Genomic DNA, 27,730 nt, shown 5'->3' with positions numbered 1-27,730 from the left:
GATACACTACACGCGACTTGCTTAATGGATGGCATTCACGTGGTCATATATCCGGTTCTGCCTTGTGATTTAAAAACATAGAGATATTTTACATTCTGTCAGGTTGACCTCAAAATATTATTACACTGAAAAAATGAACTCTTGGAAAAATATAGAATTTGTTTTCGTTACAAATAATGGGCACATTGGTCTGACCTGTGTTGACGAATCTCGCGAGAACCTATCTTTGCGAGAGTTGCCGAACGGGATTTGGACGATTTAGCTGCACACTCTAGTGTTAGATACTGGAACTGCACTGAATGTCAGCCATTAAGCAAAGCTTTTATCCAAAGCAAAAAGTACTTATTTCCTACACGTACACATCTTCTAAGGGACTACATCGACAGGAAGGTGAGTAGCACAACCAGTACACACCCTGCAATAAGAAAGATGCAATTGACCCACCGATCACAACACCCAGGGCTGGTTCGTCGTACCAAGACCCATTCTCCTTCATTGAATACCACACCGATACCATCACTATATTAGTGACTAGCATCAGTAGACTGTTAACAATAGGCTGTACTTCACAGCGCAGCCTGGACCCAAATGTGACCCAAGTAAACACATCAACTGGAGCTACAACAAAAGCGTTAAACATAAACTTCACACAGCAGTTACTTTTGGATATAACGTCGGCTCCTGACTCCACCCAAGCGTTGCCATCGTATAAATAACGACAGAACACATTCTCTACAACTGCCATGACTAGCCAGTGTAACCCCAAAACTAAAAAGACCCAGTATTTATAGATGGAAGCAAATAGGCAGAGAGCTATCATCCGAGCTGGAAGGTCGATGACTTTCCACACAAACACAAGTGGACCCCAGACCCATGCTACAACCTTAGGGAAGTGCGTCTCCCACTCAATGATGGAGTACAGCGAGGCTAGGAAGGACAATGCCATTGTAACGGCCTTTAGGGGCGGTATCTCCAGGTTACTCAGCCCTCCGGTCTGGATGAGGACGTAGATCTGTAGGCAGATTTCAGGGAGGGACTCGAGCAGGGTGCCGACAAGTCTGGCCAGCGGTAGGAGGTGGTTTACGGCGCGAGCCACGGGTTTCTGTTCTTCGTGGTCTTTTTCTTCTCGAGCCTCCAAGACGTCTTCGGGGTTGTCTTTGCCACGGAAGAAAGCGTACAGAACCTGAGGGATATGCAGAAAGACATTGTACATTCCATTTCAATATCATATGCAAATGGTTACGAATATTAGAAAAACATATTATCAACAGTTTTTAAGAACGCTACTAGAGTCCCTTAAATCAGAACCTAAAATGTTCAAAATTTTACAAGTCAAAATTAGGAATAGCAATAAAACAACAACTAGATGGCTAATGCAAAATGTTGCCAAATATTTACGCACAGAATCGTGTATTTCCGCCGAAAATATAGTTATTTTTGCAAACCTGGTACAGTGTAATACATACAGGCTCCGTCCCTGAGGCGTCGCAAAAATGTGATGGCAGTTTGTCATAGAAATCTTTATTGGCACAGCAAAAGTACAATGGATGTCGTCAGGTCTTCTAAAACAAAACATGCAAACAAGAAAAAATCGTATGCAAAATGATTAACCTACGTACATGTATATGAATACTTCAACTGTTCAACATCACTTACACTACTAGTTCTAAGATCCAAACATTTACATACCTAAAAGTAATTGGCCGGAACCCCTACCGGAAGTACGTAGTACCACTTGCAATCATGGTCCAGGTACGCCAATATGGCGTTTATAATCAGCTGAGGCACCAAGGCGAACCCCAGCGTCAGGCCGAACCAGTAGTAGTGCTCGTTGATGGCATATTCCGCCGCTAGGATGACGTCAGTGACGAAGTCCGCGATGTAAAGAGCGAACCCCAGCAGAGTTCTGAAGACTAGCCAACCACTTAGGACCCAGAGACACATTGTCGCTTCTGTGGTCTTGTTAATTTCTGTATGAAAAGGAAAATATATATGATTAAAAGTTAGAAATTAAACATATGGGGAGCTTCGAACTTTAATTAAAAATGACCATTTCTCAAAAAGTACCAATCAGAAATTTGAAGAAAAAAATACGACGTACTAGAATTGTTCATACAATATTAAAAGGTTAAGGTCCCTTTTTTTCCATATCATGACATATAGAGCACAACATACACGCACGTGAAATAAAATAGCTATTCTATTCGACTTTGTAAACGTGGAAGTCGTGGGGGGGGGGGGGGGGGCGGCAGGCCAGATTCTAAATGCTTGCAATGGTACTTACAAAACGGTAGCCGAACGTTGATATCGAGCCTAAATGAATCCATGAATCTGAGTGTGTTGTTCAGCCGGTACATCTATATACCAGTTGTGTTAAGACCCCTCGTCAACACACAGTTTACAGCATACAAAACACAACAAGGTTTGCAAGAACACAAGGTACGCACCTTTCGACTGAGAACTGCAAGTTGAAATAGTGTTACGTCTTCAGGTGCTCACACTCAGGCAAAATTCTGTAAATAGAAACTCATGATTAGTGACTATGCCGACCGAAACCAGGCAAGACTAGATTAATCCAGTCATGTCTGGTTCGGTCACCATGGACACCGACAAATGACTAATCAGACATCGCCATTTGGTCAGGTGACCCAAACCATGATGGGGAAGCCCCTATGAGATAACGCGTCTGACGTAACGGGAGTTTCCAAAACAACAATCGAGAAACTGTGGCCTTGGGGATTCCCCTTACGTCACTACGGAGACTAGTGTTTTGTTCTATACATAACCAATCATAAATTGAAGTCAATGGTGGTAATAGTACTGTAAGAAATATGATTTAAAAGAGAAATATACATACAGTTACATAATATACACGGGTATCCAAAGAATGGCCTGATCAGTATGATTTTTGTGTGTTTTTTTTGCTGTTGCACGATGTTTGGAGGGCCTGCATCGGGGCGTCCTAACAACGCTCTACGGTAAATTCCGGAGCACCGCCTTCACATGACCCTAAATTCAGTAAGACTATGGTCTATGCTAAATTCTTAGTCAAAACTCAAACACCTATGAGTGATAATAACCAAGTCGAGACGAACGTGAGGTCACACAAATTGACTTCTGTATCAACTTGGAGTATAAGCTGTTTGTTTACATATGAAGAGAGACTGTTGGCTTGAACTATGAACTTCGACATCTGACATGGGATGCCATATTTTAGCTAGCTAATGAATAGAGATCTTTGATGTTGTAAATTTCTATTTTCGTGTATTCAGACATGATAATGTGACGTTTTTAAGGGATTATGCTATCAGATATGTTAAAGTTCTCCCAACTGCAATACAACGTATTAGAAGCAAGTACGTATACGGCCTCTGTACAATGCCATTGCTCTACCAATGACAACATAGTAACCTGGCGTACGCTCTTTTGAAAGACGCTATTTCTGTGAAAGACCTTTCTATTTATCTGGTGCCTGAAGAAAGATAATAAATGTACTGACTGCAATTGACCAACCGGTCACGTCCAATACTTACCCCCACCAGTTACCCCTACCTTGACACGTCTATGTATTTTTCAACTCAAATGAATACTTTATTTTCTGAACAAGATTTAGAACTTTTAGAATGTAACGTATTTTGATAAGATAACAGACGAGACATTTTTTTTTAAGAAAACCTCTGTAACTAAGCGTATAAACCTGTTGTCTCTTTTTAGACAGAATTAGCACCCCGAGATAGCATGTATCGGTGTATATAGTACCGAAAACTACCTATTCCGGGCGCAATGGTTGCAAGATTAGAGTGTTGATTATGAGGCCCCTATAACTCAACAGGGATTTCTAAAACAAATGGTACGCACCTTTTGGTTGAGAACTTCGGTTCCACAATAGTCTTGTGTCGTCAGGTAGTTATAGGCAGACCTCCACTGTGCCGAAAGTTTGTTGACAATGATTTATAAGCAGCGGCTATGTTGACCGAAACCAGACTAGATTAATCTAGTCAAGTCTAATTTCGGTAGGCACGGGCACCGACAAATGACCAATCAGACATCGCCATTTGGTCAGGTGACCCAAACCATGGGGAAGTCCCTATGAGATAATGCCTATGACGTAACGGGAGATTCCAAAAGAACGCTATGACTTTGGGAATTCCCCTTACGTCACTGGGGAGACTTAATATGCTTTGTCTATCCCACCTAGCCTCCTTTGCAAACCGATCGTCCCTCGGCTACAAAATTCCCTTGGCTACACAACTCCCTTGCCGGCATTAGAGAACCTTGAACCCCCCCCCCCCCCCCATCCAATGTATACGCCCCCGTTATAGGACGTCTGCGAAGGAGGCTAATCCCACCAAACTGTGATCGATGGGTAGATAGTGTAAGAAATATGATAAACACGACAGATATTTGCAGAGACTTCTGTATCTCGGTATCAACTTGCGTACAGTTACATAAAGATATACTGTGATTCATCTGACCCCATATCGTGAATACTGTACATGTAGTCTTAAAACAATTGCTAGTCTCATGCACTAAACAAGCCCAGTCTAGTATTTTTGTTATCGTACGATATTCGTACGACGATGTGACAGGCCCTTGTAAAGAGGGTGTCATAGGGGGTCCTGACAACGCTCTAATTTAATTTTAGGATGACCGGCAACGCTTAATGTCTTGTTCTTACGAAAGGTGTTACATTGGAAACGAGTTCCATTGAATTCTGAGGTGCCTGTCGAATTTAGGGGGCGAACACTGACGCGACCAGACGCTCCGGTGTGATTGTGGGAAGTTCGACCTCGATTCTCACTATTTGTAGACAACACTTAACGACGAATTGTGGACAACAAAAAACGTGATACCAGGAATCGAAAAGACCAATTATTATTCACAAATAAGTTACCGGCAGTGCTTAACGTTGAATTGAAAAAGCTCGCTGCGCCTCAAGAAAAAAGGCATGCAGAACCTCTGTAAACATTGATTTGTGTCATTAAAGGTTCTAATTCTAACTAAATCGTCCATATACGACTAATAATGGCAAAACAAAGTACGTTGTTGACTGTTTGTTGGCATTTCATTTATTCAACCTTAATGTCAAACGGTAAATGAGACACACATACCCACTTTTTGTCCTTAGGTAATGGTGTCCTCTATCGGAATACATGTGAACTGCAGTTTACAATAGCTCTTTGCTACATAACAAAACCCAAGTGTCAATGGTAATTTGAGTGCGAACATCTTTGATTCAATTCAATAAAACTTATACACAAACTCATATACGTATATTTATGTGTGTTAACGACATACAAACACATACATTGAACGCTACATTCAGGCTGACTTGTGAGTTGTCACCACGAAAAATGCCTTATATTAATCCCAACTCGATTCCTCAACATATGATACGATACAAAAGTTAGAAAATTTTATAATCGAAAAATATTCAGTAGTATCTAGAGATGGTTCCTTCCATGAAGTCAAGTTCTTGAAAAAAATGTCGAGTCCTTACACAGGTGAATTTTCTATGGGACTACATGGACAACATGGCTTGTAACACACCCAGTACAAAAGCTGCAGTAACATAGATATCACCGACCCCCCAAGCACCAACCCCAAGGCAGGGTATTCGTACCAAGACTCGCTCTCTTTTGCATAATACCACACTGTCACCATCAATATGTTAGCTGCTAACATCAGCACATTGTTAACAATAGGCTGCACTTTGCACCGCCGTCTAGAACCAAACGTGACCCAGGTAAACACATCCACTGGTGCTACAACAAACGTGTTAAACATAAACTTCACACAGAAGTTACTTTCGGATATAACGTCGGCCCCTGACTCCATCCAAGCGTTGCCATTATACAAATACCGACAGAATACATTCTCTACAACTGCCATAACTAACCAGTGGAGGCCCACAACTACAAAAACGCCGTATTTACCGACAGAAGCGAATAGGCAGAGAGCTAAGGTCCGTGCTGGTAGGTCAACGATTTTCCATAGAAAAACAAGTGGGCCCCAAACAGAGGCCACGACGTTAGGAAAGTGTGTCTCCCACTCAATGATTGAGTAGAGCGAGGCTAAGAAGGACACTGTCATAGTAGCGGCCTTAAGGGGCGGTATCTCCAGGCTACTCAGCTCGCCCGTCCGGAGTAGGACGTAGATCTGTAGACAGATTTCCGGGAGGGACTCGAGCAGTGTGCCGACGAGTCGGGCAAGCGGTAGCAGGTGGTTGACGGCGCGAGACACAGGCGCTTGGTCCTCTTGGCCTTCTGTCTGACGGGCCACCATGGTATACTGTGGTTGGTGTTCGTCATAGATGAAGGTGTACAATACCTAGAGGTATGCATACGGTAATGATCATTGAAATGTTCTATGCTCTACAGCCTACTGCAGTTAGTAAGGAGGTTACTAGATATGTGGACGTCATCATCTAATTTATCAAGCAAATTTTTAAATTTAGGTGCAATATGAATAGCATTGCAACAACAAATAGATGAAAATAACACAAAATATCGACAACGCATACGTGGCATCCTGCATTCCTATCCAATCTTGAGAATTTTTGCAAATCGAATACAATGTATTACTCAAAGGTTCCACCCCTGAGAAGTCCCCAAAATTTCATGACTGGAGAATATTTTACCATTCCGAGCACGCATGCGCAAAAAAAAACCATGTTTGTCATTGTTATGCAAATCGACCGACGCAGGGTTGGGATACGTATAAATTCTGGTCACGACAGGAACTGTTTACAAGTCAGAAGCCTTCACCTTTGACCTTGCGCATGCTTACTCGGATTGGTCACGACCTTGAGGTTTACTCAGACATACCTGGAAATATTTGGCCGGAACCCCTACCGGAAGCAGATAGTACCACTTGCAGCCATCTAGGTACGCTAACACGATGTTTACAATGATCTGAGGCACCAAGGCGAACCCTAGCGTTAGGCCGAACCAGTAGTAGTGACCGTTCTTGTAATATTCCTCCGCCAGGATGACATCAGTTACGAAGTCCGCGATGTAAAGAGCGAACCCTAACAGCGTTCTGACGACTAGCCAACAACTCTGCACACAGTGACACATTTTGGTCTTCTGTTGGTGAAGGTGCATATTATTGAGAAATAGGAATGTATAATAAGCCCGAGTTTTTTTAATGAAATGACCTCCTTTGCAAATTCAGACAATTCCCAAATGGTCCCAAATAACAATAGTGATAAAACAAATACACAATTCAAATTCCCTACTTTCGTGCTAGACTGGACTATTAAATACATCAATAGTTTATATCCTTTGGCTTTCATACTATGTCACAGGAGCAAAACAACATGCATATGCATATACGTCCCTACTCGAATTCGGACTTTGGAGGGGAGGGGGCATACTAAGCTACAGTGAGCGATACGTCAAAAGTAGCCTAGCGTTGCTTTCCAGATTAATTGAACTGTATCTGTGTCGTTTAGTCGTTATAACCACCCCTCGGTGTAACATACTACTAGACAGTCAACAAAACTATACAAGGAATGCTAGCGCTCGAACAAAAGATCCTCACCTTTCGATTTAGAACTTCGAAGCTTAAATAGTCTGATGTCTTCGGGTGGTGATATGTAGACCTCTACTGTGCCGAAAAGTTGTTGACAGTAACTTTGAATCAGTGACCATGTCGACCAAAACCAGACATAGGTTAATCTAGTTTCGTCTGGATTTGATCGACATGGGCACCGACAAACGACCAATCAGGCATCGCTATTTGGTCACATGACCGAAACCATGGGAAGTCCCAATGAGGTATTTGGTGCCTGACGTCATGGGAGTTTTAAAAAAAAAAACTATAGAGAATCTATGACGTAGGGAATTCCCCTTATGTCACTAGGGCGGTCCTAAAGTGCTTTTTGTATCCCACCAAACTGAGATCCAGTTGGTCAATATAGTGTTGGAAATATGATTAACACGAGAAATGCAGAGACTTTCGTATCCCGGTATCAACTTGCATTTAGTTACATATAGACATGCTGTGATTCGTCTGACCTCTAATCGTGAACGCTGTACTCTTTTGACAAATCTCATGCACGGCTATCCAAATAAAGTCCGGATTAGTATGTGTGTGTGTGCATGTGGTGTGTGCGTGTGTGTGTGCGTGTGTGTGTGTGTGTGTGTGTGTGTGTGTGTGTGTGTTCGGGGGGGGGGAGGTCATAGCAACGCTCAACGTTAAATTTAGGATGATCGGCTTATAAGGCCTTCTTCTTGCGAAAGGTGTTACATTGTAAACGAGCTCCATTGAATTCATGGGGTGCCTGGCAAAATAATGGGGCGAACATTGGGCAGTTCGACTTCGCGATTCTAACATTTTGTGAAGAATGCTTAACGACGAATTCAGGATAACAAATAATGTGCTACGTGGAACCTACCGACAACGCTTCACGTTGAATTAAAAGAGCTCGCTAGGCCTCGTGGAAAAAAAAAAAAGCATTCAGGACCCTCTGTAAACTGATTTGTGTCATTAACGAATCTAACTAAATCGTCCATAAACAACCCATAATGACAAAGCAAAGTACGTTGTTGACTGACTGTTGGCATTTTCTTTATTAAACCTTTAAATGTCAAACAATAAATCAGACCCCATACCCCCTCTCGGTCTTCAGGTAATGGCGTCATCTATCGGAGTGCAAACGAACTGCAGTTTACAATGGCTCTTTGCAACATTAGAAATTGGAGTGTCAGTAATATAAATGCTAACACATCTTAATATGATGCAATTGCACATAGATGAAATTATCTACAGATGGTACCATCTATATGAACCCAAGTCTGTGTCCATAAATTATTCCTTACACATATCAATTTTCTATGGGACTACATGGGCAACAAGGCTGGTAACACACCCAGTACAAAAGCTGCAGGAATATAGATGCTACCGAGCCCCCAATCACTAACCCCAGGGGCAGGGCAGGATCACCGTACCAAGGCTCGCTCTCATCTACAAACGGTGGTACGGTGATCCTAGGCATCCAGGGATTCCAGGGCAGGATCGGAGATCCAGGGCAGAATGGTCCATGGCAGGGTGATATGTCCTGGTATGGATCTATGGTGGTGCGGTGATCCAAGGCAGGATCACCATACAAAGACAGAGGCTTCATTACATAAAACCACACCATCAGTATGTTAGTGGCTAACATCAGTAGGCTGTTAACAATGGGCTGTACTTTACACCCATGCCTGGACCCAAACGTGACCCAGGTTAACACATCCACTGGTGCGACAACAAACGTGTTAAACATGAACATCACACACGTACCACAGTTACAGTCGGAGATCGCATCGATTTCTGACTCGAGCTTCATCCAAGCGTTGTCTTCATACCAACACAAGTAGAACACATTCTCTACTACTGCCATGACTAGCCAGTGTAGCCCTAAAGCTACAAAGACCCAGTATTTATACATAGAAGCAAATAGACTGAGAGCTAAGATACGTGTCGGTAGGTCAATGATTTTCCACAAAAAGACAAGCCCGGCTTTAATGGTAGGAAAGCTAGTCTCCCACTCAATGATTGAGTAGAGCGAGGCTAGGAAGGACACTGCCATTGTGACGGCCTTCAGGGGCTGTATTTCGAGGCTACTCTGATCATCCTTAGGGAGGAGGATGTAGATTTGTAGGCAGATTTCCGGGAGGGACTCCAGCAGAGTGCCGATGAGTCTAGCCAGCGGTAGGAGGTTGTATACGGCGTGAGTCGCCAATTGCTGGTCGTCTGTCTGGTGGGCCACCGGAACATAGCTCGGATAGTGTTCGTCACAGAAGAAGCAGTACAGGACCTGGAGGTCAAGTCAAGTCAAGTCAAAGCCTTTATTTTCTGACAGTCACGATCTTTGAAATGTTTTATGATTAACAGCCAACTGCATTTTGTTAGGAAGCTACTAGGGACAATAGTATCTTCTTTCTAAAACAAATATACATGTATTTCTAAAATTCAAAAACCTCATAACAGCAAAAGTTAGGAATAGTAATTTAAAAAAGAATAGATGACTCACACAAAATGTCGTCCACGCATGCGCGTATCTCGCTTTCCTTTCCAATCTTTAGACTTTTTGCAAACTGAGTCCATTAAATCAATCAGAGGTTTTACCCCAGAGGAGTTGCCAAAATGTACGGGTTGGTGGTTTAAGTTACATCGACATACCTGGATGTATTTGACCGGGACGCCTAGTAAAAGTACATAGTACCACTTGCAGCCATCTTGGTACAGGAGAGCTATGTTTACAATGATCTGAGGCACCAAGGCGAACCCCAGCGTCAGGCCGAACCAGTAGTAGTCGCCATTCCTGTAATATTCCTCCGCCAGGACAACATCTGTGACGAAGTCCGCGATGTAGAGAGCGAACCCCACCAGGGTTCTGAAGACTAGCCAACAACTCTGCCAACAGTCACACATTCTCGTCTTCTGTTGGTAAAGATAGATAAAATTAAAAATTATATATGTGTCATAAGCCAGATCTAGATATTTCCAAACTGATTACTATAAATGAATTTAAGTTCGCGTGGTTTTTATTTCGCGGTAGGCTAAAAAATATAGTGTGTTCGCGGTGGTTTCAGTCATAGGTGCACAAACCGTTTCAGGGTGGCTTCAACTTCTCGCTGAAAGTTCGCTGCGAAAACCGTAAACATAAAAACCACCGCGAACATTTCTGCATTTACAGTATTTCTTCAATAAGATGCCTCCCCCGTGCGAAATCAGACCATTCCCAAACTACTCTGAATATAAAGAAAATAAAATTCAAATTGCCCCCGGTCGTGCTACTTGAAAGTCTATGTTCTTTGGCTTTCATATCATGGCACAGGAGCAAAGCAATACACACTCACGCTAATTTTACATTGACAGTTAACGTTCCTATTTGACTTTGGACTTTGCACTATTGAGGGTAGGGGTATACTTAGCTACAGTGAGCGATACGTCAAATATTGTTTTCGAGGCCAAAGGTACCCATGGATGTGTGTCGTTTAGTCAGTACAGTCAGCATAACTATACATGCAATAACTCAAGATACTCACCTTTCGATTAAAAACTTTGAAGCCAGTAATATTCTTATGTCTTCAGGTAGTGATAGGTAGACCTCCAATGTGACGAAAAGTTGTTGATAATATCTGATATTCAGTGACCGTGTCGACCGAAGCCAGACATTGATTAATCTATAGTCACGTCTGGTTTCGGTCGCCATGGTCACTGGCAAAAGACCAATCAGGCATCGCCATTTGATGACATGACCGACACCTCGAGGAATCCCGTCCGTATGAGATAACCAAAATGTGACGTCATGGGAGTTTCCAAAAGAATGACAGAGAAACTATGAGGTTGGGGGTTCCCCTTGCGTCATCGGGGAGACTTAATATGTTTTGTATATCACACCAAATTGAAATAGAGGGGTGGGTCGTGTAAAAAATATGATTTAAACGAAAAATATATGCAGGGACTTTCGTACTGTGGTATAAGCTTACAGAAATTTATATGTAAACTAGAGTTCCACGAACACATTATCTTCGCCAAATAATCAAGGCTTATTATGAAGAGTAATTAATATTTACGTGCTTATCACCCCCTGGAAATTTGATCATGCACCATACCATTTGGAAGTTATGATGGGGCGAATGAGTCCAGTCTAGATAGGGTTAAAGATCATTTGGTGGTACAGGACTAGTATATGTGTAGAGTGTGCTGATATATGTTATAACTGGTCATGAAAAATTATGAGTATGTCGATATTACATGGGCCACAAAGGTTCGGCATTGCAGTGTTCTAAGTTGAAAGTGATGATGAAATGGTATAGTCAATATAAAAATATAAATCTTTATTCCATATCATAAACATTTTGAAAGACATAATACATGTACATGTGATTTTTTCGCACCTTTGGTGCAGTTTTGGTGCAGTGTACTCTCCAAGCAGAGGAGTGGGTCTGGCTGGTTTTTGACGTGTTTTAGGTGTTTTTGTCAGGCTTTCTATTTTGTCCCCTTTTCGTTATGTCGCCAACCGTGTTGAACAAAAATGCCTAAACTGAACGCGTTAAAAACAGCAGGACCCACACCTCTGCTTGGAGAATGGTTTGTTTATTTGACCTACATGTACGTTTATGCAAGGCCATATGTTTACATGACCTGACACTGTCCCATGTCCTATTATGAAATGCAGTGGGTTAACTAACTTTCCTTACTAATTATTCAAATTAGCTCCTGATTTGCATAATTAGTCATTGATTATGTAAAGCACCATCTGAGCTCTCTGCATACCAAACATCACGACGATCCGTTGACCCCTTCTCATGTTATTCATGTCCGAATGTCAAAACAAAAACACCAACTGCAGTTTTTAACAAGCCGCTAGGGGGCCAAAATTTACAGAACTTACTTTTTGTGGCATGAACTATCTACCACACAAAAATCATGACCATAGCACTTTCAGAAAATATGCCCCTAAATTTTGAAGCTCCGCTGCAGTACCTTAGGTACCCGCTAGAAGGCCCATTATCGAACTTAACCTTCCTTTCTGTAAACCCTATCCATCCACTAAATATCGTACAGATCCATCAACAGCTTCTCGAGTTATGCTGGCGACATACAAATACACATCCACACAAAGCCCGCTGCAGTACCGACGGAAATTACCAGGGGAACCATTTTTGAACTTGACCCCCGTTTTCACAACATCTACACACCTGCAAAAAATCATGAAGATTCATCAACGTTTCCGTCACTTTTTTTGCCTACATACAAACACAAAAAAATGCAAAGTCCGCTGCAGTACTGTTGAAAAACGCAAGGTAAACCATTTTCGAACTTGACCTTCCTTTGCACAACCACTACACACCTGCCAAAAATCATAAAGATTCATTGAAGCTTTCTTGAGTTATGCTCCTGACATACATTCAGACCCACCCAACAGAACCATTTTCGAACTTGACCTTCCTTTGCACAACCACTACACACCTGCCAAAAATCATAAAGATTCATTGAAGCTTTCTTGAGTTATGCTCCTGACATACATTCAGACCCACCCAACAGATTTTTCAACCGAAAACATAATCTTCTCCGAGTACAAGTACTCGGCGAAGATAATAAAAATATGTATACTGTAATTCGTTCGACCTGTTATCGTGAATACTGTAGTCTTATGACAAGTCTCATACGCGGCTATCCAAACAAAGCCCTGATCATTATATGTTTATGATTAAGTGATTAATCGTACAATTTCGTTTGACGGGCCCTTATATCACGTGTAAATGGAGGGGGGGGGGGGGGGAGATGTCCCAGCAACACTTTACGGTAAATCAAGGATGGCCGGAAATCCTTAAGGTCTGGTTATTATCTCCATGAAAGAAGACTTTTTCATGGGGACATTATTTTGCGTGTGTTTGCGTTTGTGTTTGCGTGTGTGTATGTTTGTGTCACCAGATGCTTAAAGTCAGCATGACTGAAGAATGTGTAAATAGGTTGTAATGATATTTGGTATGTGGGTAGGTGCTAGGAGGAGAAAGGTCAAGGTCGATTTTGGACCCACTTGTATGTGTCACTGGAACTACAATGGCGTATTTGTAAAAATCTTCTAATAACTGGAGAAAGGAACGACAGATTTCCATGTTATTTGATATGCAGGCAGGTTGGACAGAGATGTACGCAATAAAGTGTAAATTATGTAAATTGGGACTGAATTTGCATAAGTAATGAGTAAAATCTAAACCTCCATTCTAGGCATCTCACACCTGTCACATCTGTTGGTCTCAAATCTAGGACAAGAATTCTCCAGGTTCCAACAGCTGGTGGTGAAACCACAAAGGGGTACACTATAAAATCTTTATACTTCATGTGGATACCCTCTTGCACATAAAACAAAACCAGCGTTTACACCAAATAACTTGGGCAAATAAAACACATGTTATATAAAACACATGTAATATAAAAACAAATTTCCTGGAGATTTTGGGTCTTCAGACTCTTGTTACGAAAGGGGTTACATTGGAAACGAGTTCCACTTAGGATATAGCAGATTCTTTTTACGCAACCGGGTAATCTCACCTAACGTACGCGTGTGTCTGTCAGACACCTTCTTCAGAGCTTCTGACTGGAGTACTGCTTCTCACCGCTATAAGTAGCCGATGTAGGTGGCGCATTGCTGTGAGAACACTGTCCTGTGGCTAAGTTTGTATCCCCCTTCGTCTCGGTTCATCACTGGTGTTGTCTTATAGCGGTGAGAAGCAGGTGAGATTACCTGGTTGTTTAAAACCCTCATCCGACCGTATGGGGTCCGTTTGGACCCCAGGCGTGTTTTAATGTGTGCCATATCAACATTTTTCGTTGGAGAAAAAATTCCTTCCATGAGTTTGTTCATGTACATGTCTTACAACTCCTGAGAATTTTTTTACCGGGATTGGCCGATATTTGTGGAAGTTATACTCTAAAGTGTGCGTGTTGTCCGCTGGGGTCCAAACGGACCCCAGATGATTTCGCATTGTTTATTACGTAATTAGAAAGAAATTCCTCATAACTTCCAAACGGTACAATGTATCCTCACCAAATTTGCAGGGAGTGATGTTCGTGTAAAGTCTTATAATTTCGGTAAATATTGTGACGTTATGACGTAATATTACGTAATCATGACGTCATCAATGTGATTTTATAGGCTAAATAGGGAAGTCCCATAATATTGAAAGGTATTAAACATAATAGAGTGTATTATTGATTTTAAGGTATGCCAAGGCATAAAACGTCAATGGCGATTACGTTGACGTCAAAATGACGTCATAGAATGACGTCATGTGTCGTTAGCGATCCCTGGGATCCGCCATCTTGGATCGGCCATTTTGAAATTTTGAAATTACATTTTTTCCATTTAGGACCCCAAATCACAAAAGAAAGAGACTGGAAACGTTAATCCGAATGTTTTTGGTTAAGAAAATACCAAGTAGTGACGGATTTTGAAGGCAAAAAGCCTGTTTATACCTAAACTAAACATCTTGTCCGGCATCTTGGATTTTTAGCGATTACGTAATCAAATTAGCATAAACAATGAATAATAAATCATGAAAGTTACATCTAAATACATATGATGTTATATATGTTGGAAAACTAATGTGGTTGAGCAAGAAAACCTGAGAAATATCATTGTTTTTACAAAATTAGTGACTTTTTGTATAAAATGCCTGTCAGAAACCCGTTGCCATGGCAACAGGAAAAATGATAAACTTAAACTATTATCAAGGAATTGTTGCCAACTAAATTTAAGGAAAAGTCACCAAGTATGGTAGTCTTAACATACGTCATTTGGCAGTTATACGATGTCAAAGTTGGCGCGGGCACTTTTAGCCACCCAAGTCTTGATAGGGTTAAAGGAAAATGCGGGTTCTCCTCATTTTCTGCATAAATTATGATAATGAGCATTAATCGTCAACACCAAAACTTGTCAAAATATTCTCCATAGATTATTGTAACAGGATATGCACAATAACTACAATAAGATCCACCAGAAATATATCTAGGGGGCAAAGCAAAATGGGGTCCGTTTGGACCCCATACGGCCAGATTCGTCGCAAAAATGTGTCGGTCGGATGAGGGTTAAAAAGAATCTCCTATATCCTATATTCTACCAACCTGATGAAATCATTTTCGGTAGTTCCATTTGATTCACGGGGTGCTTGGCAATATTAGGGGGCGAACACTAACACGACCAGACGATGCTAGATGATTCCAACAATTTGTCTGTAATGATTTCATTCAATGCATTACACTCTTCATGAATGATGTATTGACAGCGCTTAACATTAAATAAGATAGTTCGCTTTGCCTCACCGAAAAGGGCATGCTAACCCTCTGTTTGTGACATTAACGATTCTTACTACATCGTCCATAAATGACCAATAATGACAAAGAAAACTACAATGTTGACTGAAAGTTGGCATCATCTTTATTAATAAGTTTATTGCAAATTCATGCCCGGAGACTAAATGCAAATAACATACATAAAAGAAGAGGGTACAAAATAGGTATAAAATCTGCTAATCTAAATTATACAAATGTAATTGTCCATAACTAGTGAAAGGTTTGACTTCTCAACCGTCAGATATCGAAGGCTAAATAAGCCCGTAATACATAAGATACAAATGCTAGAAGCTTCATTATCGAGAAATATTCAAAGTATCTACAAATGGTGCAATTCATAGGCCAAGTTTGTGTCAAACAAAACAAAAATTCCTTACACATGTGAATCTTTTACGGAACTACATGGACCGCGCTGTGCGGAAGACAGCAAATACAAAAGCTGCAATGGTGGTACTAATACCACAGACCCATAAAGCACCGCACCACACAGGACAACTGCGTCAAAGTGGTGTCCAGTCTTTTGTATTAAATCACCCGCGTTTACTGTCATCATTGTGTTAGCCACTAACATCAGCACACCGTTAACAATAGGCTGTACTTTACAGCGCCGTCTAGACCCAAACGTGACCCAGGTAAACACATCAACTGGTGCTACAACAAACGTGTTAAACATAAACTTCTCACAGTCGTCACTGTCAGAGATCACGTCGGCGCCCAACTTAATCCAGGCATTGCCTTTAAGTACATGCGAACACAAAACATTCTCTACAATTGCCATGACTAGCCAGTGTAACCCCATCACTAGAAACACCCAGTACCTGTAGACAGAAGCGAACAGGCCGAGAGCTAAGATCCTAACTGGCAGGTCGACGATTTTCCATAGAAAGACAAGTGGGCCACAAACCCATGCTTTAACCTTTGGAAAGTGTGTTTCCCACTCAATGATTGAGTAGAGCGAGGCTAGGAAAGACACCGTCATTGTGAAAACCGTTTGGGCCTGTATCTCTGGTCTAGGCGGCTCACTCGACCGGAGAAGAACGTAGATCTGTAGGCAGATTTCCGGGAGGGACTCGAGCAGGGTGCCGACGAGTCTGGCCAGCGGTAGGAGGTCGTTCACGGCGCGAGCCACGGGCGACTGGTCTTTAGTCTGGCGGTCCACCGGGACATACCCGGGGCTGTGTTCGCCAGAGAGAAGGGATTCAAGGACCTGAAAGTATGCAGTTAGGTAACTATCAGTGAAATTCTTTCATGACCAACATTGAACTATTTTGTAAGGAAGCAGCTAATCTTGTTTCTTAGGCAAAATAGTTTTTGAAGTCACATACAAAATGACAATAACAAAAGTCAAATAACAGTAAAACAACAAAAAGACTAGAAAAACACACAAAATGTCGTCAGTGTATGGAAAGAATCCGCCCTTTTTCCATTGTAATGTTTAAATTATTTGCCAACCGTATACAATGTATTACCAAAAGGTTTCACCCCTGAGGAGTTGCCAAAATGTAATGGCTGAAGAATAAGGCCGTTCACCTTCCCGAGTACGCATGCGCAACTTTAAAGGAAAAGGTACCTGTAAAATAAACAAATCGTGTCCGATATTTTTATAATCCAAGTTGACCGACGGAGTCAGGCCATGTATAAATAACGGTCAAGACAGGGGCCTTCAACTTTGACCTTGCGCATGCGTACTCGGAACGGTTATGACCTAAAGTTGACTCAGACATACCTGGTAGTACTTGACCGGGACGCCTATTGGAATTAGGTAGTACCACTTGTAGCCGTCATCCTTCCATAAGACAATGTTTACAATGATCTGAGGCACCAAGGCGAACCCTAGCGTCAGGCCGAACCAGTAGTAGTGACCACTATTGTAATATTCCTCCGCTAGGACGACATCTGTGACGAAGTCCGCGATGTAAAGAGTTAACCCCAACAGTGTTCTGAAGACTAGCCAACAACTCATAGTGGTCTTCTGTTGGTGAAAATACATATAGTTAGAAATGTAGCATGAGCCAGATCTAGATATTTCCTAACCCAAGATTTTTTCGAATAAAACGACCCACTGTGGAAAATATAAAACAATTCCCAACTTAACCTAATTATAAAAAAATACAATATAGACAATTCGAATTCCCCTATTCCAGTTAGACTGGAATGTTTTATATAATATTCCAAAGTTAATATCATTTGGCTTTCATGTCATATCACAGGAGTTCGGTCTTGGAGGGGAGGGGGGGCATACTTAGCTACAGTAAGCGATACATTGAGCGATACGTCGAAAGTAGTTGGATAACCTTGGTTTCGAAGCCAAAAAGACCGAATGGCGTCGGTATAAGCTAGCCTGGTCCCAGTCTCTACGGGTCAGCTTTGGGGTGTTTTACCGGGCCCAGTCTGCTATATCGACTTGTTTCTATCAGCCTACTTAGCTGCCATATAGAGTTTCGCCGACCGTCTACTTAGCTTCCATAGAGAGTTTCGCCGTAAATCTCCCCCGACCGGGTTAAAAAGTTTGGGCGGGCGGGCACTCCTCCCAAGCCCGTAGAAATACTGCGGAGCTCCCGACGGCATGGTTTCGAGGCTAGTATGAGCACCCGTCGGCTTAATACACCATTCGACAGTTACCATAGGCATACAAGAATTTCTAGAATACAAGATCCTCACCTTTCGATTGGGAAGTTCGAAGCGAAAATAGACTCGTATCTTCAGGTAGGAATATGTAGACATCCAGTGTGCCGGAAAGTTGTGGATAATAATCAGAATCAGTGACCGTATCGACCGAAACCAGACACAGATTAATCTAGTCTCGTCTGGTTTCGGTCGGTGTGGTCACCGACAAACGACCAATCAGGCATCGCCATTTTGTCACGTGACCGAAACCACGAGGAAGTCCCCATGAGATCACCAGTGTGTGACGTAACGGGAGTTTCCAGAAGAACCATCGAGAAACTATGACATGTGTAATTCCCCTCACATCACTAACCTAATGTATTTCTTATATCCCTCTAAACTTTGGGGTCATAGTTTAAGGAATTGACACAAGAAAAACGTAGTGACTTATATTTTATATAATGATTATCGACTGTATTCTGCAGCTCAGGTAGTTGTAGAAACAACCTCTGGCTGCATTCAGTCTTTCTTCATTTCTTTCCTCTGTGTCTTTTTTCCTGCAAGCTGCCGTAGCTCTCGGTGTTTCTTTACAGTTTTTAGGTTGCCCATTTCTTTGTTTTTGAGGTCTTGGGAAAAAGGAAAGGAAAGGAATCTCGAACCAGCTTAGCTCAAATAAACTCAATGAACAGATGAGCTACTCTTCCACTGGTCGTGACAGAGGAGACAGACGCTATGTACAGTATTTACAGGTTCAGTGTACCGGGGAAATTCCCCTAGCTCTTTTCGACAAGCACAATGAACAGTGGATCACGGCTTAACGTCCCGTCCTAAGGACTGCGATCTTTAACGGCAGCGTGCATGTCGGGTGAGCGACACAGCCGGGATCGAACCCGGGGCTTCTAGTTCCAGAGGCAAGATCGCTAACCACTGGACTACGCACGCTGGACTCGGGACACTTAGTAGGTTAGTAGGTTTGTGCAGTGTCTTCATTTCCTGGCCTTGTATTTAATACGTGGTTAGATGAAGGAGGTTTTGTAATCTTGCTATATAGTCCAAATTCTATCATTCCAACATATCCCTTTACTTCCTATTTTGTTTGACGGCAAAACAATCACAATGCAGTCGTTCATGAATATTTGAATGAATGAACTTTATTGCTCAACAATCGCACATGGTACAATGTATGGCATCAAATCAACAATACTATAAGGCTAAACTATCCTACAATTCTAAGTACAAAATATCATCGAATAGTCATGTATGGGTAATTCTGTCTCGCTTTTGGAATGATTTATGGAGGAATTGACCAATGTAGATGGAAAAAGGAGTCGGACATAACAACAGTACATAGAAAATATCACTCTGTGTACCATATAGGGGAAGTTTGTCTTAGTAGTGATTGTCTGTAACATCGCATCTCTCTCTTTACTATAAGTTGGACAATTCATCACAAAATGAAATATATGAATATTCATCACCTTTAATTTTCTGTTTTTTGCACATAATAAAACAAGTATTGACCGATATACATACATATATTGACTGCTACATTTACACTGATCGAAATGCGTATTGTAACATCAAAGCAGTACATTTTGAATTCTAACTTTATTGCACAAAATGTAGTAGAACAGTTAACTTAATTATCCACACGTTACATTGCACTTCAACAATATAAACTAAAATACAGTAAATAGCTTGATATTTATGTACTGTTTCCAACACGTTATAAAGGTAAGCATTTAACCCTCTATGATACGATATATGAAAATATGTATTTTTGTTATTAAATTTAGTACATTCCCATTTAGGTTTTTCATGTAAATAATGACGTCATCCATACAAAAATCTGTGTTCAAGAAGAACGCATCCAATTCCTACACCCTTCCCATGTGGCTACATGGACAGCAACGTTGGTAACACACACAGTAGATAATCTGCAGTAAAAAAGATGCCACTGACCCCCCGATCAATAACCCCAGGACCTCAACTGGAGTGCCGTACCAAGCCCAATTCCCCTCTTTATATACGGAATACCACACTAAGACCATCAGTATGTTGGCCACTAACGTCAGTAGCCCGTTAACAATAGATTGCCCCATGCGCCGCTCCCTAGAACCAAACGTTACCCAGGTAAACACATTCATTGGAGAATAAAGAAATGTGTTAAACATAAACCTCTTACAGCGTTTACTGTCTTTGCCTTTGTTTAAGCACAGGCTGAAATAATTCTCCACCCCTACCATGACCAACCAGTGTAGACCTACCATAACAAACACCCAGTATCTAACCTCATATATGGAAGCGAATAGACAGAGAGCTAAGATTCGTGCAGGTAGGTCGATGGTTTTCCACACAAAGAGAAACGGACCCCAAACCCAGGCTTTAACGTTGGGAAAGCTCGTCTCCCACTCAATGATTGAGTAGAGGGAGGCTAGGAAGGACACCGCCATGGTAAAGGCCTTAAAAGTTTGTATTTCGAGGCTATTCAGCTCGCCCGTGCGGAGTAGGACGTAGATCTGTAGGCAGATTTCCGGGAGGGATTCCAGCAGGGTGCCGACGAGTCTGGCTAGCGGTAGAAGGTCGTTTACGGTGCGGGTCACCGACTTGTGATTTTCCTGGTCTTCGGTCTCGCGGTCCCCCGAGGTGTTTTCTTTGCGACAGAAGAAAGCGTACAAAACCTATATATATATAGAGAGAGACATTTCATTGTTGAGCTTACGACACATATTGATCGCAACAGGCAAGTGAACAATATTTAATACATCACATATCAGTGCAAAGGGCAAAGCATATCTGGCTTCGCTTATTTGTATAAAAAATAGATCTGTAGCTTTGGAAATACTACTTTTTATACAAATCCAAGCACAGCTTTTTTAGTTAAGCTATGAACAAACAAGAAATGAATGCCTTACCGGATATAGTGTGTATTAGGAATTTAAGAATACTTTCAAAACGAATGAAATACTACACAATAGGCTCCGACCCTGAAGTGTCGCCAAAAAGGATACAACATTTTGTATTACTGTAAATGCATTTAAGTTCGTGTGGTTTTTATTTCGCGCTAATAAGGCGGAGATGGGGTGTTCGCGATGGTTTTTGAATTGCGGCAGCGCTACAGTCACATACTGCTACAGTATTGGACAAAAATGTTCGCGGTGGTATGGTATTAAGTTCGCGGTGAAACGGTCGTCGCCAAAACCGCGAACATAAAACCAACGCGAACATTTCTGCATTTACAATATTAACCTTATTTTGAATACCTGAATGTACTTGGCCGGGACGCCTAGTCCAAGTACGTAGTACCACTTGCAGCCTTCCCTCTTCCATAAGATCATATTTACAATGATTTGAGGCACCAAGGCGAACCCCAGCGTCAGGCAGAACCAGTAGTAGTGGTTGTAGATGGCATATTCCAGCGCTAGAGTGACATCTGTGACGAAGTCCGTGATGTAGAGAGCGAACGCCACCAGGGTCCTAAAGACTAGCCATCGTTTCTGGACACTGTAGCACATTGTACTCCTTAGTTGGTATAGTCTATAAGAAAGTGGGAATACATATTGTCATTGATTGTTAGAAATGAAAAATCGTAACATATGCGAGAAAATAAACTGTGTGAATAAAACATATTTCCTACCTGGTTTTATAACCACTACACTAAGAGTGAAGGTACTTTTTTGGTATAACTGTTTGTCTCTTGTAATTTTGCACTTACATTTTATTACCACGTGCTATGCCTGTCCGCTACACATAGATCAAAGGTCCCATTTCCTGTGTACAGTTTCATACTATAAAACAGACATGTAAGTTACCGTATGAGTCCTTAATTATGGGCGTCTGTGGGACAATAATTCCACAAATAGAAAACGTTTGACAAAAGTTGACTTTTGTTTCAAACTGCATTTCTTACAAGATGACCCCTCTGGCTAAAATCAGACTATCCCCAAATTACAAACATTGTATACAAAATGACACTCAAACATGGTAAAATTGGTTAGTATACAGAACAACATCTTTGTCATTTAGCTTCCATATTAAGGTACAGGATTTCAAAATTACACGAGCACAATGATATGGAACTAGCTGTTACGTTCCTATATCTATGGAAGTGGTATTTAACGGCGCGATGGAATTCCGCGAACGACGCACTGTGTTTCCAAATCAGGCTAAGACAGAACTAACCACCAACAACGATCTAGGTCAGCGTTTTCCGTACCAAGATATGTACTGATGTAATTTGTAGGACATATATACGAAACGGCCTCGGATCCCGGCGGATACGTACAGGGATTCCTCTGGAAATATTCCAAAGCCCGTGCGGATTTAGTCGGATCCGTTAGTTACGTTGGATCCGTCAGTATCCGCCAAAAATACAGAAAAATCCCTGTACGTATCCACCGGGATCCGAGGCCATTTCGTGCAGTGGTACACATCCATGACTCTCACCGAGAAAATTTTCAGTTTTGTTGTTGTGCGACGATCTTACGACGTACGTAACCGGGCGCTGAGAGCCTAGCTAGCTATGTAGCGTTGGTTTCTTTCGCAAGTGAACACAGGTGAACCTATTGTACAGCAAGTATAACCGCCCTTTGGACATTTACACATCAGCTTACGGTATACATAACGCAACAACGAGTACTAGAACATAAGATAATACCTTTCGGGGAAGAACTGCGAAGCTCAAATAGTCTTTCGTCTTCAAGTAGCGACAGGTAGACCTCAACTGTGCCCAAATGCTGTTGACACAACTTTTATACTCCAGTGATATTTGATTATCAATGTTTGTTCGTATTTGCATAATAAATGTGAAACGGACCAATCAGGCAGCGAGGTTTCATCACGTGACCGGAACCCTAAAGAAAGTTCACGTTTTAGCCCGAGTGACGTCACGGGAGTTTCCAAATTAATATTTACTATGACGTTTCTAAACTATATATAACGTTGAGAAGCTATTTCGTCACATGGAAAAACCCAATGTGCTTTTACATCCAACCAAACTGAGTGGTCCATAGTGTACGAACTACGAAGTAATTAACAAGAAAACGTATGATTTTGATACTAGTACTTAAATTTTATGGTTACTCTGACCGCTTCCTGTTTAAACTCAACTATCGATATTAGTCATATTTTCATCATATTAAAGAAATATTTTATCCCCTGTATTGTTTTTGTCAACATGGTTACCCCCTTTTTAAAGCCACTGGTTATTCGGACAGCCATTGCTGTATGTCGGTTACATCCAAGGATACAAATAAACAAAATTGTTATCTGCAGTTCATGTTTTCTATGACTCAAGACATTAAGAGTACGGAATCTTCAGACCTTCGGAAAATGCCTGTCAGATGGTAATCACACCTTTAGACCCCTCTAAGCACTTTGGACTTATTTTTTTTCCAAATCGATATCATTTATTTGATTTGACTTATTTGTTCGTCTGCATAATATTATATACATACAGAGGCCGCAACCTTGAAGGAATATACAACATACAATATACAATACAATACAAGCGGTTACAAAACACATAGAAAGGCGTTAAATTCACAAAAAGTCAATCTACACGACTTTCTTCACTTCACTCAGGCGGAAATGAGTATCTGGCTTTCGTTAGGGACGTCCCTCGGATACGACGTTAAATGGAGGCCCTTTGTTTGGGAGCAGCTACACCTCTAGCAGGTAAAAGAACCCGCCATATTCATCAAAAAGAGGAGGGGTCCTTCCCGGTTTGAATGGATCAAAACTGTCCCAATATGCAACTTGTACTGTTAAGTACAAACGTGGTGTTATACGCCATGAGGCGGTTTATTGAGCTTAATCTATTACAGTCTCTATAGCCTCAACTGGAAAAAATGGAACACCCGTTCTATAAGGACAGGCTGTCAAAAAGGGTCTATGCATGTCGGCAGGTGAATTAATCATTAGGTATCAGGCTATTAATACAATGAGATTAATACAATTTGGATGACTGGTAAGCATATCTTTGGCTATCGAGTATGCAGTATTATTTAGGAACAAATTTTGGATTCAGATTCAGTGATTGTTATAGGAATTTCGAGAAAGTAAGATTGTTTGTAGGCATGGCAACCAGGCCAACCAATAGATTTAGGTAGGGAATGCCAGAACAAGAGTTCGGAGACCTCAAATCTCCATCAAATATATATTATCCAAATTAGGCCCACATTTGCATAATTCATATTCAACTATGTTTACTGTCACATAAGTTCCGGATGCCACGTAGACACGCTCAAAACAATATCTCCATAAAAAAATCTCCATTTTTCATGGAGATAATCATTTCAATTTTTTTCAGTTTCAGATAATACATTCTAATGTGCCAATTAATGCTATCTGTCCAGATAGAGAAACCCAAAAGCAAGTAGTATAGATTGCAATAGTAAACTCTTTATTCAGTTATTACACATCATTCAGTAGAAGCTTTAAGAAGCATGATAGCAACAATTCAGATACTGCATTTGAATATAATATCACACCATTTTCTAGTATATATAATACCAACAGTGACAACAGTGAGGTCTGAATAACATAAAACTCTGCGTATAATTTCAACGACAGTGCTGAACGTGTATATTAACAATCCAGGTATTCAAATATGTCAGACCATATATATATATAACAGCAACAGTGACAACAGTGAGTGCTGGATAGCATGAACCATTGCATATATGATACAAATTCCATGACTGCGCAAATCAGTGTATATTAACAATTCAGGCATTCAATATGTCACACCATATGTATTTAACATCAACAGTGGCAACTATAAGGGCTAGATAGCATAAAACCCTGTGTATAATTTCCATGGCAGTGCAAGTCAGCGTATATTAACAATTCAGGTATTCAAATATGTCACACCATATACATATAATATATAACATCAACAGTGGTAAGTGTAAGGGCTAGATAACATAAAACTGTGTATATAATTTCCATGGCAGTATACTAGGAAGTCAGTGTATTTTGAACTCAATCCCAGAAAAAGAGTTTGAAGTCTTTCAATAACCTAGCTACAAGACTACATCAGACCATTCCTTGTTGTCTTGATATATGGAAGCTACTTTACTGATATAAATCTATTACAGCATCTGTTTTTATGTCCTAGGACAGACCATATGAACTTCAACTGTCATAATACTGCCAGGTATCCATAGATTGCCACATTAAATGATGAATTCAAGAAGATCTACTAATACAGACACTTCAGATATCAAGGTGTTCAAGTGGGAATGGATATAAACCATTTTTTATGTAACAGTCTTATAGGGTGACTGGCAGACTTAGGGTACCATGCAGAATAATAAAAGTTGACATCAATGCGAGTCCCCAGAAATAAGATTGTGATTGAACACTTACATGCGTTTGGAAAAAACACCACATTATCATACTATAAGCCACCATCTTTTTGCAATGCTATAGTTATTTACTTCAATAAATGAATATATTACAAGTTGAATACAACACTCAGACACTAGAGCAGAAATGAACAGTAATAAGGAAAGTATGACGAATAGATCTTGACTGAGCATCTTGTATATATGGTACACAGCGAAAGTTTCAGAAGAAAATATAATCTAAGACAATTTATATGTTACTGGTACTACAAGTACAATTTCTGTGAGTTACAACCAATGTTAATGTCCCAGTTTAATGTTATGTCCAGATTTGTTCCTTGTTTATGACATGTTGTGCTTTGTTTCTGTCCCAATTTTCAAACTGTGCTGTGCTGTATACAGTATATTTCTGTCAGTCCCTGGCTATGACATGTTGTTCTGTGTTGCTGTCCCTGTAAACTGTGCTGTCCTGTATAGTTGTTCCCTGGTTATGACATGCTGTTCAGTGTTGCTGTCCCTGTTTACAAACTGTGCTGTACTGTACAGCTCTGTTCTCTAGTTATGACATGTTGTTCACTAGTGTTGCTGTCCCTGTTTACAAACTGTGCTGTGCTGTCCAGCTCTGTTCCCTGGTTATGACATGCTGGTCAGTGTTGCTGTCTCAGGTCCAGGTCTTTTTCTTGGTAATGACATGCTTTTCAGTCTGTTGCTGTCCCAATTTTCGAACTATGTTGTACTGTACAGGCTCTCACAGTTCCCTGGACCTGACATGCTGTCAGTGTTGCTGTTCCAGTCAAGTTACTATGACCCTGTAGAAACCGTGTTTTTTTTCCCCCTGAGACCGAAAAATAAATCTGCAAACGTTTTTTTTCCTTTTCTACATATCCTTGAAGGCACATCTTTGGTAAGAATGTTCTGCTTTTTGTTATAGCTATTCCAATGACGTTGTTTTCCTGTAGCTCCGTCGCTAGGCGGCGTCACTGCACTGTGGGGAGGGCGAGTTGTTTACTTCTGAGCCGGTGGACCGTCCTCCCGGGGGCACTCACACCTCTGCTCGGGCGGCACGTCCTTCATCACCGCCTCTGCGTGCCTACCGCACCCCTTCCAGGTCGTCTTCTGGCACTTCTCACACTTCACGTTGTAACACATAATATTTTCGGCCGTTACGCTGTGTACAACGAAACACTCGCAAAAACTGGTTCTTGTGGACACACTACCACGCACTGAAGCTCTTTGGAGCTAAATATAAACCAGAAGGACGCGTTGAACGAGTTCTAGCGGTCCTAGCTTGAGGCACAAAGACGGTTTGAAGAAGAATAGACGTTTGCGAAGGACGATTCTCACAATGTCTCAGAAAGTTGTCTTCACTTCCGGATCGAACACACAGTGCCCTATGGATTGTGGGATGTCAACGGGACGTACCACTATCTAATGTAGGGGTGTAAGTCATGGCATGGATGTCACTTTGAGTGAATGAATGGATGAATGAATATACTTTAATGTATTTAAGAAGATGATTTATCTTTTAAAATCAGGATCGCTATACTACATGTTAAGTGTCATGGTATCCCCTTTGTAAATACTTAAGCAATGCAAGGGAGAAATAAAGAACAAGAAAAAGAATGAATGAATGAATGAATGAAAGAATATTGAATGAATGAATGAGGATGAATGAATGAACTAAAGGCGCAAGTTAGATAATATGGCAGCTGACTTTTCCGTTATTTTCAGTTTAGGTGAAAGACATTTCCGTCTGTTGTTGACATCATATCGTCGCATTCTTGCTGAACATTGTCTGTTTGACTCCAAGCAGATCCTACGTTGGCAAGACACAATATCCTTTGGCCAAACAATCATACAAGGGGCTGACTGGATACCGGTTCCCGCATGCAATCTAGGATCTGCTTGGAGATCAGTGA

The 27,730-nt window shown here is 41.2% G+C and overlaps 1 protein-coding gene and 1 long non-coding RNA gene across 2 annotated transcripts; both read right to left on the bottom strand.

Moving 5' to 3' along the window:
* Positions 1-1,770: 1,770 nt before the first annotated feature.
* LOC136436979 (uncharacterized) lies at positions 1,771-3,974 on the bottom strand. The gene is made up of 3 exons (XR_010756121.1): positions 3,859-3,974; positions 2,448-2,513; positions 1,771-1,970 (listed from the first exon to the last, which is right to left on the bottom strand). It is a non-coding gene; the product is annotated as an uncharacterized lncRNA (long non-coding RNA).
* Positions 3,975-19,591: 15,617 nt separating this feature from the next.
* On the bottom strand, positions 19,592-21,995 carry LOC136436962 (XK-related protein 6-like). The gene is made up of 2 exons (XM_066431384.1): positions 21,726-21,995; positions 19,592-21,143 (listed from the first exon to the last, which is right to left on the bottom strand). The coding sequence occupies exons 1-2, from the start codon at positions 21,975-21,977 to the stop codon at positions 20,340-20,342; spliced, it is 1,056 nt and encodes a 351-aa protein (XP_066287481.1). The 5' UTR covers positions 21,978-21,995; the 3' UTR covers positions 19,592-20,339.
* Positions 21,996-27,730: the final 5,735 nt, after the last annotated feature.

The sequence above is a fragment of the Branchiostoma lanceolatum genome, chromosome 6, assembly GCF_035083965.1.
Source record: "Branchiostoma lanceolatum isolate klBraLanc5 chromosome 6, klBraLanc5.hap2, whole genome shotgun sequence".
NCBI classification, from domain to species: Eukaryota; Metazoa; Chordata; class Leptocardii; order Amphioxiformes; family Branchiostomatidae; genus Branchiostoma; species Branchiostoma lanceolatum.
Note: the sequence above shows the minus strand (reverse complement) of the source record. Positions and strands in the feature narration are given on the sequence as shown.

Coding starts and splice junctions, on each gene's coding strand:
- LOC136436962 (XM_066431384.1), bottom strand. CDS start 21,977: ATGTGCTACAGTGTCCAGAAACGATGGCTAGTCTTTAGGACCCTGGTG. Junction 21,144..21,725: donor TCCCGGCCAAGTACATTCAG/GTATTCAAAATA, acceptor ATATATATATAG/GTTTTGTACGCTTTCTTCTG.